The 14,343-nt window shown below is 36.4% G+C and overlaps 1 protein-coding gene across 6 annotated transcripts in view; it reads right to left on the bottom strand.

The window, feature by feature from the left end:
* Positions 1 to 14,343, bottom strand: part of Arhgap28 (Rho GTPase activating protein 28) — a 186,048-nt gene that overhangs the window by 11,885 nt on the left and 159,820 nt on the right. For all 6 annotated transcript variants that reach the window (XM_040275092.2, XM_078030362.1, XM_078030364.1 and 3 more), the window contains 5 exons: positions 10,558 to 10,640; positions 7,289 to 7,486; positions 6,485 to 6,598; positions 2,619 to 2,675; positions 40 to 164 (listed from right to left, as the gene is read on the bottom strand). In XM_040275092.2, the coding sequence (XP_040131026.1) occupies positions 40 to 164; positions 2,619 to 2,675; positions 6,485 to 6,598; positions 7,289 to 7,486; positions 10,558 to 10,640 (577 nt within the window). The remainder of the gene's footprint in view (positions 1 to 39; positions 165 to 2,618; positions 2,676 to 6,484; positions 6,599 to 7,288; positions 7,487 to 10,557; positions 10,641 to 14,343) is intronic.

Below are 14,343 nucleotides of genomic sequence, written 5' to 3'. Positions count from 1 at the left end.
CTCTTCCTTGTGAAGTGACCTTCCTTCACACTCACTCACCTGTTTTCATATTGAAATTTCGCCAATATGTCTTTGGCTTTAGTTTCACTATTCAGTTGAATGGCCATGGACACTTTAGAGAGAAGAGGAGCATGGACCCTTATGACTCCTTCCGGCACGTCAGACTGTCAACGAAGGAAAATTCAGTACATTGTGTCAAACTAGGATGAAGTATTAGTTCAATGACTGCATTTAAGAAACATTAATTAGAAATCAAGTAATCAGAATTAGAAATTCATGTCAATATGACCAACATTTAACCAGATTAGAGCACTGTTTTCTTTTTAACCAAGAGAATAACTAATGACCAAACTTAGTCTGGGATTTTCCTTTCATTAATTACACACATAGATGTCAAAATCATGAAAAGAGGGTTGGGGCTGTAGCTCAGTGGTAGAGCACCCGCCTCAACTGTGTGAGGCACTGGGTTTGATCCTCAGCACCACATAAAAATAAAGATTATTGTGTCCAACTACAACTAAAAAATATGAAAATAAAAATAAAACATTTTTAAAAATAATGAAAAGAGTAAAACTGACTTTTGTCAAAAAACTAATGTTTCCATCAATGTCTTTATTGAACAACGACCTAAATAAGCCTATTTTAAGTACAATTCAACATTTAAAATACTTTAAGAAGCCAAATTTCTGAAAATAGTAATCAATTCTCAAATACCCTCTTTTCTTAAGTGGCCATGAATGGCCAGCTCAAATAAAATTCTACATGGGCACTTGAAACTAGCCTGCAAAGCATGTTGCTAACCCTGTACAGAACAGAATGTGACTATGTTGAGGAAGAAGGTGTCTTTGCTTTTGAAAGATGTGATTAGCAGACCTTGGGGCTTTCAGCTAAATGGAATATTCAAAGGGTTGTGCTTCTGTTTGATTAACAGAAATTTCTGTCTTGTCAGAGTGGAAAATTCCATTTGCTTCAAAAATTTTGACTTTTATAATAATTATGTAGCTGAAGAGAAATAAATTTCCACTTGCAAATCTATTCCTCTGGTAATTGTTCTAAATTTCTAACTTCTTAAAGGATGGTACTGTTGATAAGAGAAAGTGCATAGGAATTGACTCATTACATACTCTAGAATAACAATATAATAGGCTGAACTATTTCCCTAGAAATCATATTTGAAGTCCCAGCTCCAAGACCCTCAGAATGTGATCTTATTTGGAAATAGGGTTATTGAGGATGTAATTAGTTAAGATGAAATCAAATTGAAGTAGGTGGGCTTTTAATCTAATATGACTTATGTCCTTTTCAAGAGTAGAAGAGATTTGTTCCTGTTAACCTTAGCCACATCAATGTCTATACAATTCACAATAACTAAACTGTGGAAACAAACTAGGTACCCTTCAGTAGATGAATGGATAAAGAAACTGTGTATATAATATTACTCAGCATTAAAAGAGAATAAAATGGCATTTTCAGGTAAATGGATGGAGTTAGAGCTAAGCAAAGTGAGCCAATCCCCCCAAAAACAAAGGCCAAATATTGTCTCTGATTATATATATATGAAGACATGAATGGTGTGACTCTACTTTGTGAACAACTAGAGACATGAAAAGTTGTGCTCTATATGTGTACTATGAATTGAAATGCATTCTGCTGTCATGTACAACATATTAGAATAACTAAATAAATTTAATAGAAAAATTACTAGCTCACATTTTAAGAATTAAAATATTTCATCCAACAGTTACAAGATACTTAATATGTTTAGATAAAAGGATATTTCTATTGCTTAAAGACTCTTGAGTCTAAAAGAATCAAATAAACAGTCTTCAATTTTTAAATTAAAAAAAAGTGGAAGAAAGACGGGCAAATATAGTGAGAATGCTGTGTGGAGATTGAAGCAGAGATTGAAGTGGTGCATCTATGAGCTAAGAAATGCCAAGGACTGTTGGCATCACCAAAAACTAGAAAAGAGGTCTGGAACAGATCTTTCCTCACATCCCTCAGAAGAAACTGGGCTTATTGACATCTTGATTTGGACTTTTAGCCTCTAGAACTATAAGAGCATGAATTTCTATTATTTAAAGCCACCCTGTTTGTGGCACCTTATTATGGCAGACCTGGGAAACTATAACACTGGTTTTAAAAAGGGTCAGATCTTCTAACACTTTCCTAGTATTATCAGCAAGAACTGAGGGAACATGCAAGAAAATGGATGGTGAGGGATGTGGATTTGAAAGGGGGCAGAGTTCCTGGCTCACTGCAGCCAAGACTGTACAATCAAAATACTCCTTGATTATCTCATGTCCTTCCCCTCCCAGCTCTGCAGCCAGAAGCCTCTATAAGATAAATTTCATGCTTTGGTTTTATTGGGCTTATGATCATAACAACCCCACTTCCCTTACAACTTTCAGTGGCATTCATACTTGTATATAGAATGCCTAACCACACACCTCACAATCATCAGTTAGTTGAGTCTCTGTACAACTGCTTTATGTTCCATGCCATAAATGCCAAGTTTGAAGGATAGATCATGATCAAAATTATACAAGAATGTGGTAGATGCAGCCAGATTGTATGTAGGTAGTTAATGGGGGAAAGGAAACTATTTGTTTTCTTACCATTCTTCTAGAAGAGGGTGATTTTTGTAGTACCTTTGAAGTCTTGGGGCTTGTACCCTAAAGAAAACATGGTTAGTCTTCAGGATTCATGTTGGGAAACCAAGCATGAGCTGCTTATGGAATCTGGTACAATCTTTATGGTTTTAAGTATTTATCATTGTATATATTCATATACAATGTATATGAATTTTGACCACACACTTCCCCATCTATAAATTTATACTATAAATTACTTCATTTGTGAACAACGACATAAACAAGTTTATTCACTGTCGCACAAATTGTAATATCAAAAGATTGGATACCATCTAATTAGTTCGATAATCTGGGGATGCTTAAGTAAATTATTGTACACCTATGGAAAAACATTCAAAATAAGCAAAGGATCAGGGTTTGTGGACTCATGGAATGATCACTATGATTTCCTAAGTCAGTAAGGCAAGATGCAGGATGGTGGTTCCTGTTTGTTATCATTCATGTAAAACAAAGGGAAGCAAAGGGAAGAGCATACACAGCTGACCTTTGGTATCTTCAGGGCATTGTTTCCTTGATCTGTGTGGACACCAACATGCATGGATGCTCAAGTCATTCATATAAAATAGTATAGCATTTGCACATAGCCTAGGCACATCCTTCTGTAGGCCTTAAATTATCTCTGGATGGCCTAAGACAACATACATGCTATGTGGACAGTAGTTATATTGCATTTAATATATATATATATATATATATATATATATATATATATATATAGTTATAGTTGGACAGAATACTTTTATTTTATTTATTTATTTTCATGCAGTGCTGAGGATCAAACTCAGTTCCTTGCACATGCTAGGCGAGCGCTCTACCGCTGAGCCACAACCCCAATATTGTAAAAATAGATATTGTATTTTTAAGAGAATAATAACAATAAAAAGTCTACATATTCAGTACTAATGTTATTTTTTTTCCTGAATATTTTAAATCAGATCAGAAGCAGTGGACATTGATATAGAGGGTCAGTTGTATTCATATTTGCTAATCTGTGCATACAGCATATGTGGAAATATACATGATTATATGCTCCTGTGTAGACATATTCTGGTGAAATTATTTGTCTTCAGGAGGGGAAGTCAAGACTGGCTAATTTTTTTCCAGTCTTTTCTAGCTTTTGAATTTGCAATTCAGTAAAGAACTGCCTATTCAACCAAAATTAAGAATTATAAGCACAATACTGCCAGGTGGTAGCACATACTTGTAATCCAGTGGCTTAGGAGACTGAGGCAAGAGGGTCACACATTCAAAGCCAGCCTCAGCAACTTAGCAAGGCCCTGCCTCAAAATAAAATATAAAAGGGCTGTGGATGTGGCTTAGTGGTTAAGTGCCCCTGGGTTCAATCCCTGGCACCAAAAATAAACAATTCTCCTACACAATATATTATAATAGGGCTAAAGAAAGACCATTGCTTCCATGGTATTTATAAACTTTAAGTTCAACCTTGGTGCTACACATAACCAATCCACATATATAATCCAGACATTAAAATAAAATAATGGATATTCATATAGCAATATAAAGTTTACAAAGTGCTTTACATATATAGTATATGACTCAAACATCGTGATAAGTCTGTAAAATAGATATTACTTAACTTCCAATTTATAAGATAAAAAAAATTGAGGCTCAAAGAGTAAATGAAATTTCCCCAAGCTCATATAGGTAGTAACTGGCAACCAGGCCTCTGCTTCAGCTCCACATGTATCATATTTATGCCATTAATATTTTCCTGAGTATAAAGGACAGCACAAGCAACCCTAAAAGGCCACCCCTCCATAAAAAAAAATGGCAAGCACTATCAGTATCAACTTTTTCAGAACTCTGGATGCTAACCTAAAGGTTGCAACCAGGGGGTTGTCTGAATAAGAAAAACAACCGAATCTCAGTAAGAAAGCAAGCTTTGTGGTGTTTCCACTTACACTCTTCCCACCCCGTCTCCCTAGCTCTGCAAACGTTGAAGACATCAGCCTGCATTCCTGGTACAGGTAAGAAGGGAACAAAATGGACCTTATTCACAAAGAATCCTAAAACTTGTTTTGACCTGTCTGGGTGATCCCTGGAAGATTGGCTCAAAAGACTTGCTTTATGTCCTCTAACTTGGAACCTGACCTGTGCTAAGAAGTGTAATATTGAAAACATCTATAGGCAAATGTTGTAGTCTCAGCTGCCTGATGCAGTGGATAAGAGCTGGGAAAAACAGATAACTGAAAATCTTGGGAGTCAAGGCTGGGTACTGAGCTGCATTAGGGAATAAGGGTTTGAAAAACTTTGACATTTCTAAGAACTTAAAGGGCTAAGTACTCAGCCACTACTAAGCCCAGGACTGGAAAAGACCTGAAAAAGGCATAAATTCTAGGCTGATCTCCAGGTACTGTGCAAGCAGGAGGCAGAAGGCTCAGGAAGAGTTAGAAACTGCCTGGTTGAGGAGGGAAAGGGGACCCCAACACTCACACAGCTCATCTGCAAAGACTGTGAGGTTGGTTTGTTTCTAGTCATTGAACAAAGCCCCCATTAAGTCAACAGCTAACCATTAAGCTCATGGAACAGCGATTTTAGTAGCCACACAAAACAGACATTACAAACTTAGTTCAGCAAAAAAGTGACTAAATAGGTATAACAAGCAGTGGCAACCAACTCTGAGTAGGGATCTGGTAGGAGGGTTCTGATTTCTAAAGTTGCCACATCATAATATCAGAATGTTCAGTCTTTGACAAAAAGTTAGTAGACATTCAAACCAGGAAAGAAAATATGTCTTATCCACACAACTACTGAAAAAAGAAGTTTCAACTTTGTGAATATACTAAAAACCAGTGAACTGTAGGCTTTAAATGGTTAAAATGATGAATTTAATATTGTTTGAATTTTTTCATAAATTAAAAGTTTTTTTCCTTCAAATGCAAGTGTTGGTTTTCCTTATATGAAGTCACTTTGCTTACAATCTATAAGGGACCACAGCCCTTCATCACGACTGTGCTGTGGTGAATCAGGTAGCAATACTGCCTCCTGCTTCCTGCCTCCTGCCTCCCTGCTCTTTCTCTGAACAAACATCCCTTCCTTTCTCTCTTTTCAGTGCTACCCATCTTTCCTGATGTAACTTGCACACTACTTCCTCCGTCAAGTCATCCACAATTCCTCAAGCTGATGCACATATCTTTATCCTCTGCACGGTCCTGGGACATTGTCTGCACAACTGGTCTGTCACTCAGGCATATCCTGGGTATTCATGCACTTAGACACATCTGCTTCTCACATTAGGTGCAAGTTCCTTCAAAGATGAAGTGAGTTTCAAGTATCTGGATCCTCCTTAAGGTTGAATGAAATCAATGCTTGATATTCATGGATCACCCCCAAGTTTAACTGAATCAATGAAGATATTTCTTCTAAAACCTGTTTTACATATTACATACCTCTACACAAATAATTTTGCTACAGGAAAAATTCCTGGGAATGCAATAAATTTACCGAAAGCCATTTGATGATTATCTCTCATATTATTCCATCCCTAAAGAGATCTTTTTCCCTACTTATTTGACATACTGGATATGGGATTGCCCTTAAATCCAGTTCACGAGGACGAAAATGTCAACTTGCAGCTTTTTTGAGAGCCATTCTAGCTGTTCCAGTAATTCCTTAACAGAATTTTAAACAATCTTCATGAGATAGATATCTCAAGAACTTTAGTCAAAATTCAACAAAATGGAAAGGCCACAGTCATAGTCACAAGACCATGTAAAATTGTTGATTCTAAATTATTAAAAAAGTTACTTTGGCCTTCATTTGAGAAGTAAGTCTAGAAGGCGAACAGTGTGCGCTCTCCCTGTTCTCACCTCCCGTTCTATGGTCTTCCTCCGGAGCAGCTTTTTCACACTTGGGAGCTGCTTCTTTAACAACATCGTGGCTTCATTCATCCTCCTTACTTGGGTGATTAAGAAAGATGGAACCTGGAGAAGAAAAATAGCTTGATTAGACGGAAACTACTTGAAATAAACCTCCCTCAGTTATGTTAGCTTCTCCCTGTGCCACTCAGCATCTTGGAAGGAGGAACTGTGGCATTTGATTGTAAAAGGGAATTAAAAAAATAAGGATTTCTGTTTAATAGGGAAAACATGCTAAAGAGGAGCTCTCAAAGAATGTATAGTCATCCCTCAGTACACAAGGCAGACTGGTTCCTGAAACACCCTCAAGATACCAAAATCTGAGGATGCTCAAGTCCCTTCTATAAATGGTCTGGTATTTGCACATGACCTATGTATATACCTTTAATCCATTTTTAGATTACTTATAATACCCAGTACAATGTAAATACTATGTAAAAAGCATACTGTATACTGTATTCTTGAGGGAATAATGGTAAAAAATGATCTGTGCATATTCAGTACTGATGAAAAATATTTTGGAAATATTTCCAAAAATTTTTCAGAATTACATTCTGTGGTTGGCTGAATATGGAGCTACAGAACCTGTGGATATGGAAAGACAGCTTAAGTGGACGGCATAGCAGGCATAGAATCTACGTTCTCATCTTTCCTCCTTCTAACTAAGGGGGTTGCACCTTCACGGAATCATTACATCATCTCCTGGTGCTGGTGAACTTTGGAGGGGAGCCTGACAGTCATTTCATTGTTACTTACCTTCCATAGAATTTTCTGGTACTTAAGCATGAGGCGAATGATGTGGGCTGCAGTGTTTGCTAACAGTAATTCTTCATAGTCAGAATGTTTGCTTCTGCTGAAGAAAAGGTTTGGTGCCATTACAGTGGAAATGTTCCACAAACTCATTCGGTTTTTTGATTCATTGGCAATCACTTTATTGAAGAATGTCATGAGGGCCTAACAAGAAATAGCATTGTGTCATACTGTTGTAAACTGTCCATGGTTCCAGTGGCTGCGACCACTCATTTCTATACCCACTCACTGTGACACTGGGAAATGTCAGAAGTGTAGAATGCATAAATGTGTCATATTTCCCCTTAATCTGCTTAAAAGTTCTAAGAAGAAAATTTTATTTGATTGTTTCATAAAATAACTACATTTTTAGAGAATTTATTATTTGTGGGGTCTCTATAAATTATAGCTTATATCTTCTTATTTCTTTTGTTTCAAACAATCTGACAAATATTAAAATTAAACATAAAACAGGGAGAGAAAACTCCGCAGCTCAAATAAACATGAAATGTAGCTTATAGTGAAAGAAGTACTTCTTTAAAATAAACCTTTAATTTGAAGCATTACTGTTAAAAATGAGTTACTTCTTCTTTCAGAAATAAAACAAATTTAAACAATATAAATATTTCATTCATCTGCCCAAATGTAAACTCAATTGAAAAAGTTTTTAAATTTTACTATTGGATGATATTTTTCTATTGCTTTTCATTTCTGAAATCTTCAACTGCCCACAGGAAAATAATGCTTACAAACAATTGTTCTAAGCAGATGAGGAGGAAGGAGGAAGAAGAAATAATTAGAAAAATCTTATAGAGCCACCAAAGTATAGATTCTCACCTTTAGAAATTCATCAATAAGACCGAAATCTCAAAAGGAACTAATATTTGGTTTTGCAATTTCAATTCTACTACAGATATTTGTCATGAGAAAATGCATAGCATATGGTATTAATAATAGCTTATTATTTATGTGAATAGTTTATTATTTATCTGAAGATTTAACATAGGACAGGCATTATTCTTAATGCTTTATACTTATTCACATCTTTCTAAACCCTAAAAGGTTTCTATTTTACAGATGAGGAGACAGAGGTGAAGAAGAGCCCAGTGGCTTTTCCTAGCACCAATGAATTAACTAGCAGAGCCAGGATCTGAACCAAGGAAACCAGTTCTTGAGCTAGCATTTATTTTCATGTTTTTTTTTTTTTTTTAGTTGTCATGCACCTTTATTCATTTATATGTGGTGCGGAGATTGGAACCCAGTGCCTCATACACACTAGGCAAGCGCTCTACCGCTGAGCTACATACAACCCCAGCCCTACAGTTAACATTCTTGACTGCTATACCATACCAGCTTAGATTTTAGATCCAGGCACAATTAAGAATGGAAACAACAACAACCAAAAAAAATGTGTGTGTACGCACATATGCGCACGGGTGCACAAGCATGTGTGGACATGGTGTACATGTTGAGTATGGGCATATATAACATCACCAGTTCCATGAACTTTTTGGGGGATCTTTTGTTAGAAATGTATTGGATTTTTTGACAATTGCTGCATTCTCAGTTATATGAAAGGGTAGATGACATTTTGACTCAGATATATATATATATATATAAAAATTTAAAAATCAACTGGGCACAGTGGTTCATGCCTGTAATCCCAGAAACTTGGGAGGCTAAAGCAGGAGAATCACAAGTTGGAAACCAGCCTCAGTAACTTAGTGAGACTCTATCACAAAATAAAAACTAAAAAGGGCTTGGGAACATTGCTCAATGGTAGGGCACCTCTTGGTCCAATCCCAAGTACCACAAAAATAAAATAGAACTAAGTTTAAAAAATTGAGTATTCAATACTTAGTTGATCATTTATTTAAATCTCCTTTTAGAAGCAGGACTGGACAACATACAGAATTTATATATACTTTTGATTTAATTTCAGTCTTTAGGCCCTAAATTTGAATATAAAATTTATGTTAATAAACTAACTTTATAGTCAATGCCAAATATGTTTACTCAACTACTGATTCAATCAAAATAACACAGCTATAAAACTAAAGAATCCATTATGTAGAGTATCCTTTTAAATTTCCACTTTTCTTTTTAGAGTTTGACTAATAACTTATTTGGAAACTGCCTAAAATAATTATGAAATCAGATATTGGGCACCAGATAGACTTTTGATTTCAATAAAATATGATGGTTTAGACAAACACCCAAAACAAGCTAACAAATTTCTCTCTTTTAAAAAATTACTGAATTATTTTAGAGACTGACATTGTTATGGTTCAGTAATCCCATCCTTATGTTGAAGATATAATCAACACATAATTGACATGAGTGTTTTTACTGTGTAGGAGAACGGTCCTCACCACACAGAGTGTCATCTGATAAGAGGTGACACAGTTTTGTTTCAGCATATGTTTACTGGGTTCCAAATTATGGGCTTTTTCAAAGATTCCTGTAAATACCTGTATACTTAAAACAAATCTTCTATTGTATTCAGAATTACTATGGAAATGGCAAGAGAAACTTTTTCTTTTTTTTAATCAACATACAACAAAGCAATGAATTTGAAATAAAGGGAGGGATATCTGAGATAAAGAACTATGAAATATGATTCTATCAAATGTTCTGTTATATGTTAATGAACAAATTGTTTCTTTCAGCTTCATTTTCCTAATCTGCAAAATGACCAGATTTTATCAAGTAATGTCTAAAATTCTAAAATTATTTAATTTGTATTATTTTCACACATTTTAAAACACAAAACATTTTGGAAGTTTCATTTAATCCAATGACTTCACGTTTCCTCCCCAAAATCTACCTATTAATTTTTTTTTTTGCCACTAAAATGAGCAGCTGAGGAACTAACAATTACAGTCTTGTATTTTACAGGTTATAAAATGATCTCATTTACTTCTGACATTGTTCCATTTAAGCCTTTCATCTTTGTCTCTTCTCCTACTTCTAATACCTAGCCCAGTGCCTGGCATCAGGGTAGACACTCAATATCCCTTGAATGAATTAAATGAATGGAATTTAAATGTTCAAAGAAGATTCCAGACTTTCTCTTCCTCAGCACAGTGGCAGTGGGGTAGGGGTGTGCAAAGGCAGTTTGCAGCATGCTCAGGTAGGATCTGCAAGTTGTCATCAGTTTTCAATTTTTTCCAGAGGAGTCATTTCCTTTGAGCAATATGACCCCCATGACAAACCCTGAGGTCAACCCAACATACCTGGGCTGTATCCCTGTTGGCATCAGGAAGTGCCATGACCATCAAGTGTAAGGCTTGAAACTGCACTTTGATGTGAGGCCCTCCTAACAAGAAAACAGAAATAATCACACATTTGAAACAACACTAATGTATTCTGACAGCATTTCTTGCTAACATCTGGTGGCACAGGAGGGCTCCTGACAGCTTTCAGTGGTAAGGACTCAGGTTCTGTGCTCAACAATGTAAATTTGTTCACTTGGACAGGAGCCTCTGTCTATCAACCTCTCTTCATGCCACTGTAAAAGCAGGTGGCCAACCAAATACTTAAAATAACCCCAGATTTGTATAGCATCTCTATTTTCAAAGGCCTTGGCCTTACTTTTATACTAAAAGTCTATTTGCTCAATTTGAGAGCAAATACATTTTGCTTCTTCAAAATGAGGTAGCAAGATATAGTTATTATGAACATTTATTCTAGAACTAGATCAAATCCTGTGTCTACTACCAAATCACTGTGTGCGTTTGGGCAGGTTATATAAGACCTTATTGCTTTTCTTTTTATCTACAAAATGGGAATAGTCATCCTACCTACCTCACAGGACTGATGTGAGGACTAAATGAGCTGATAAATGCACAGTGTTTAAGTTAGTGCCTAAATACAATCATGGCTACATGTGCATGCTCTTGTGATCAATGTCACCTGTTCTAGCTTGTACAGGGACATATAGGGATGGTGTCTGTGGTTTGCTCTTTGGAGACTGTTGAGGCATTTTATTCCTTAAAGACACAAGATGGCGCCAGAGGGTTGGCATTTATATAGAGGGAGTCCATCCACACAGGATAATCCACAAGCAGCCGTGCTGAAATTTTAAAGTACACTAGAGAATCCAGACTTTCCTTCATCTTTCTGTATTCTCCTCAAAATGGTCTCTTGGTGAGGAGTTCCTGCAGGAAAGCATTATGTTCTGGAATCCCTCAGGAGTTCTCAAGTTCAAGAGAACTTCAACTTGAGAATATTATATTCAATGGTTGAAAAGCAGGCAGTTTGTTATAAAGTTACTGCTTTCCACAGCAGTGGAAACGCTCACGTGACGAGCCACTAAGCTAGCAGAGGTTGTGAGTACTGGAGGTAGGGATGGACGACAAGTGTATACAATCATGAACAAGGCAGCAGTGAGAGGCATGTTTATAAGGATTAGACCACATGCTCTCAGCACAACCCATATGTGAAGTTTAGATATTTACGTCAAATTCATAAACAAAATATGACCTAAGTTCAGGATGTAACTGAAAACCACCAATGCACATTGACGTGAGCTTGCCTGAATAGGAACCATCAGGAGAATGTCTCTGTACAGAGCATTTAGGCACAGAGAGACATTATTTTAATACATAAACTGCAGATTGCAGACTGTCTCTAATCTTCCAATGTAATACAAAAACACCTCTGGGTGGGGGAAACGAGATGCAGATGTAGGCTTGGGAGCTCTCTATTTCCATCCGTTTCAGAGAAATTATGAAGTTCTCTTTACAATTAAAAGTTTCATGTGGCAAATAATCCACTTTCATTTTACTTAGGAAGCTTGGTCCTAAACTGTTCTGTGGTTAATAGTTTTGCAGTTAATTCGTTTAATGCGTCTTAGTAGAGAACATTCTTTTTCCTGAGGTCATTATTCTCCCAGAAAGTTATTAACACTTCAAGAAAGCATATGAGGCTCAATTGATGAGTTTTTTAATTGTACGGGCAATTTGGGGGCCAAGATTGAAAAGAGAAAGTAATTACACAACTGGGAAAGAATCTGTGCTCTCTGAACTTCAGTATCAAGAGGGTTGCTTAAATACGCACGCGCGTGTGTTCACAATTCTCCCCTTCAGAAAATCTCGTTAAAACGAGAGCTTTCTTCAGGTGGCAAAAAGGCCATTATTTCCTGCTGCTCAGAAGCCAGAACTCTGGGCTTCCTGCAGGGTTAGCTGGTATCAAATCAATCACCTGCAATATAGTATTTTTCACTTTCAAAGTCCTACAAGGAAGTGTGGACTCCTTTGTGAACCTTTTCAGGATATTTTTCAAATTATCCCCTGTCAGTGAAGTACACTGGCTGCAGTCAGAGAGGAAGCGATGATGGGAAGAGAAATTCATTTATTCATGCGCCTTTCTTAATATGATTCTCAGGATGGCTCTAAAACCTTTGGAGGTCTGAATCCTCCTTGCATAATTCATAATTCCAAATCATATAAACAAGCAAACAAAAACACAACCCTCTGTGGCATGGTTTCTTTTGATGACTTCTTTGGCAGATGAACCACAAAGCAAAGGGAAACTAATAATTTTGCAGTCCATTTTCTAGGACAGCAAACAAAAATAGGAAGTCTTGAAAAAAAAATTTTAAACTTAAAAATAGGAAATTCTGTTTCTGGTTTGGCTGAGTAAGCTCCTTTTATAAAAATCAACCATTCTGAACAATCTTCAGACAAAGTACAAAATCCAACTACCTGAGACAGTGGAAGGGAACAAAAGAGGCCCGCTCAGAAGGGCTGGGCACCTAGAATAGGAGAGGGCACAGGGAGAGTGTTATGTGTTCCAGACTTCTAACTTGAGGCCAGGCCATAGTCAGGGTTGTCTAGGATGGCCAAAAGTTCAATAGGACCTGAATCATAAAATAGGGTTCAAGGCAACCATAGCTCCCAGAAAGTTATGGAGCCATCATAAAAAGAAGGGATCCAGAGATGAAAGACCCTATTTGTAGAATAAACTCCACCCAAATCATTGGCTGACCCAAAAGCCACTCAGGACAGCATAGCAGAGGATTAAATAACAGAACTGAGCCTTGCTGAGCTGCTGTCCAAAAGACACTAGCAACTAGAGTCTAGCCAAGCAAATTACCAGCTTAAACCAGCACAAACAAACAAATACTTTTTGGAGGACTACTGCAGATACCAGTCTCCAAACACAACATTCATGATGTTCAGAAGACAATTTAAACTGACTTGACATACAGAAGTAACAGGGACATGTAATCTATTCTCAAAGGTAAAGACAGAGACCAAACCTGAGATAACCCACACAGCAGAACTAGCAGACAGGTTTTTTTCATGTGTATTTTGTTGTAGTTGTTTTACAGTACTGAGGATCAAATCCAGGGTGCTTTACCACTGAGTGACATCTCCAGCCCTTTTTTATTTTCAGACAGGTTCTCACAAAGAGACTGAAGACTGGCCTTGAACTTGTAGTCCTCCTGCCTCTGCCTCTCCAGTTGCTGGGATTACAGGTATGTGTTACATACCCAGTCAAATAGCGGTTTTGAAGCAGCTATAAAAATTATGACCAATGAAGTGAAGGAAATGATAGGGTATCTTAGCATATGAATAAAAAAATATTTAAAAAGCACCAACTGAAAATTCTAGAATTGAAAAAAAATCCCACAATTATCTGAAATAAAAATGAAAGAATTTCTTAGCAATTTTTTCTTTCTAAAATATTGACTGGATCCTAGTGGGGGAAAAAAAAAGGTACTGGTCACAGGCTACATATGTAAATTAAAGCTTAGAAAAGGGTCACCTTGACTCTAATAGTCTCTTGTTAAAAGACACAAAGGATTATTCTGTGAATCTGGTTCCGTTAAAAATTTTAAAGATAGGAAACTTCTATTTTTTAGGACAAATTTTTTAGATAACTTAGGATCTATGTTATTTTATTTCATTAATATTTTAATGACTTTATAGTTCTAGTAAACCTGCAGAAGGTTGCAGACTATCAGATATAAATATCATGTGTTAAACTCACAGAGCACTTTAAAATTTGAATTT

The sequence above is a fragment of the Ictidomys tridecemlineatus genome, chromosome 13 (genome assembly GCF_052094955.1).
Source record: "Ictidomys tridecemlineatus isolate mIctTri1 chromosome 13, mIctTri1.hap1, whole genome shotgun sequence".
Taxonomy (NCBI): domain Eukaryota; kingdom Metazoa; phylum Chordata; class Mammalia; order Rodentia; family Sciuridae; genus Ictidomys; species Ictidomys tridecemlineatus.
Note: the sequence above shows the minus strand (reverse complement) of the source record. Positions and strands in the feature narration are given on the sequence as shown.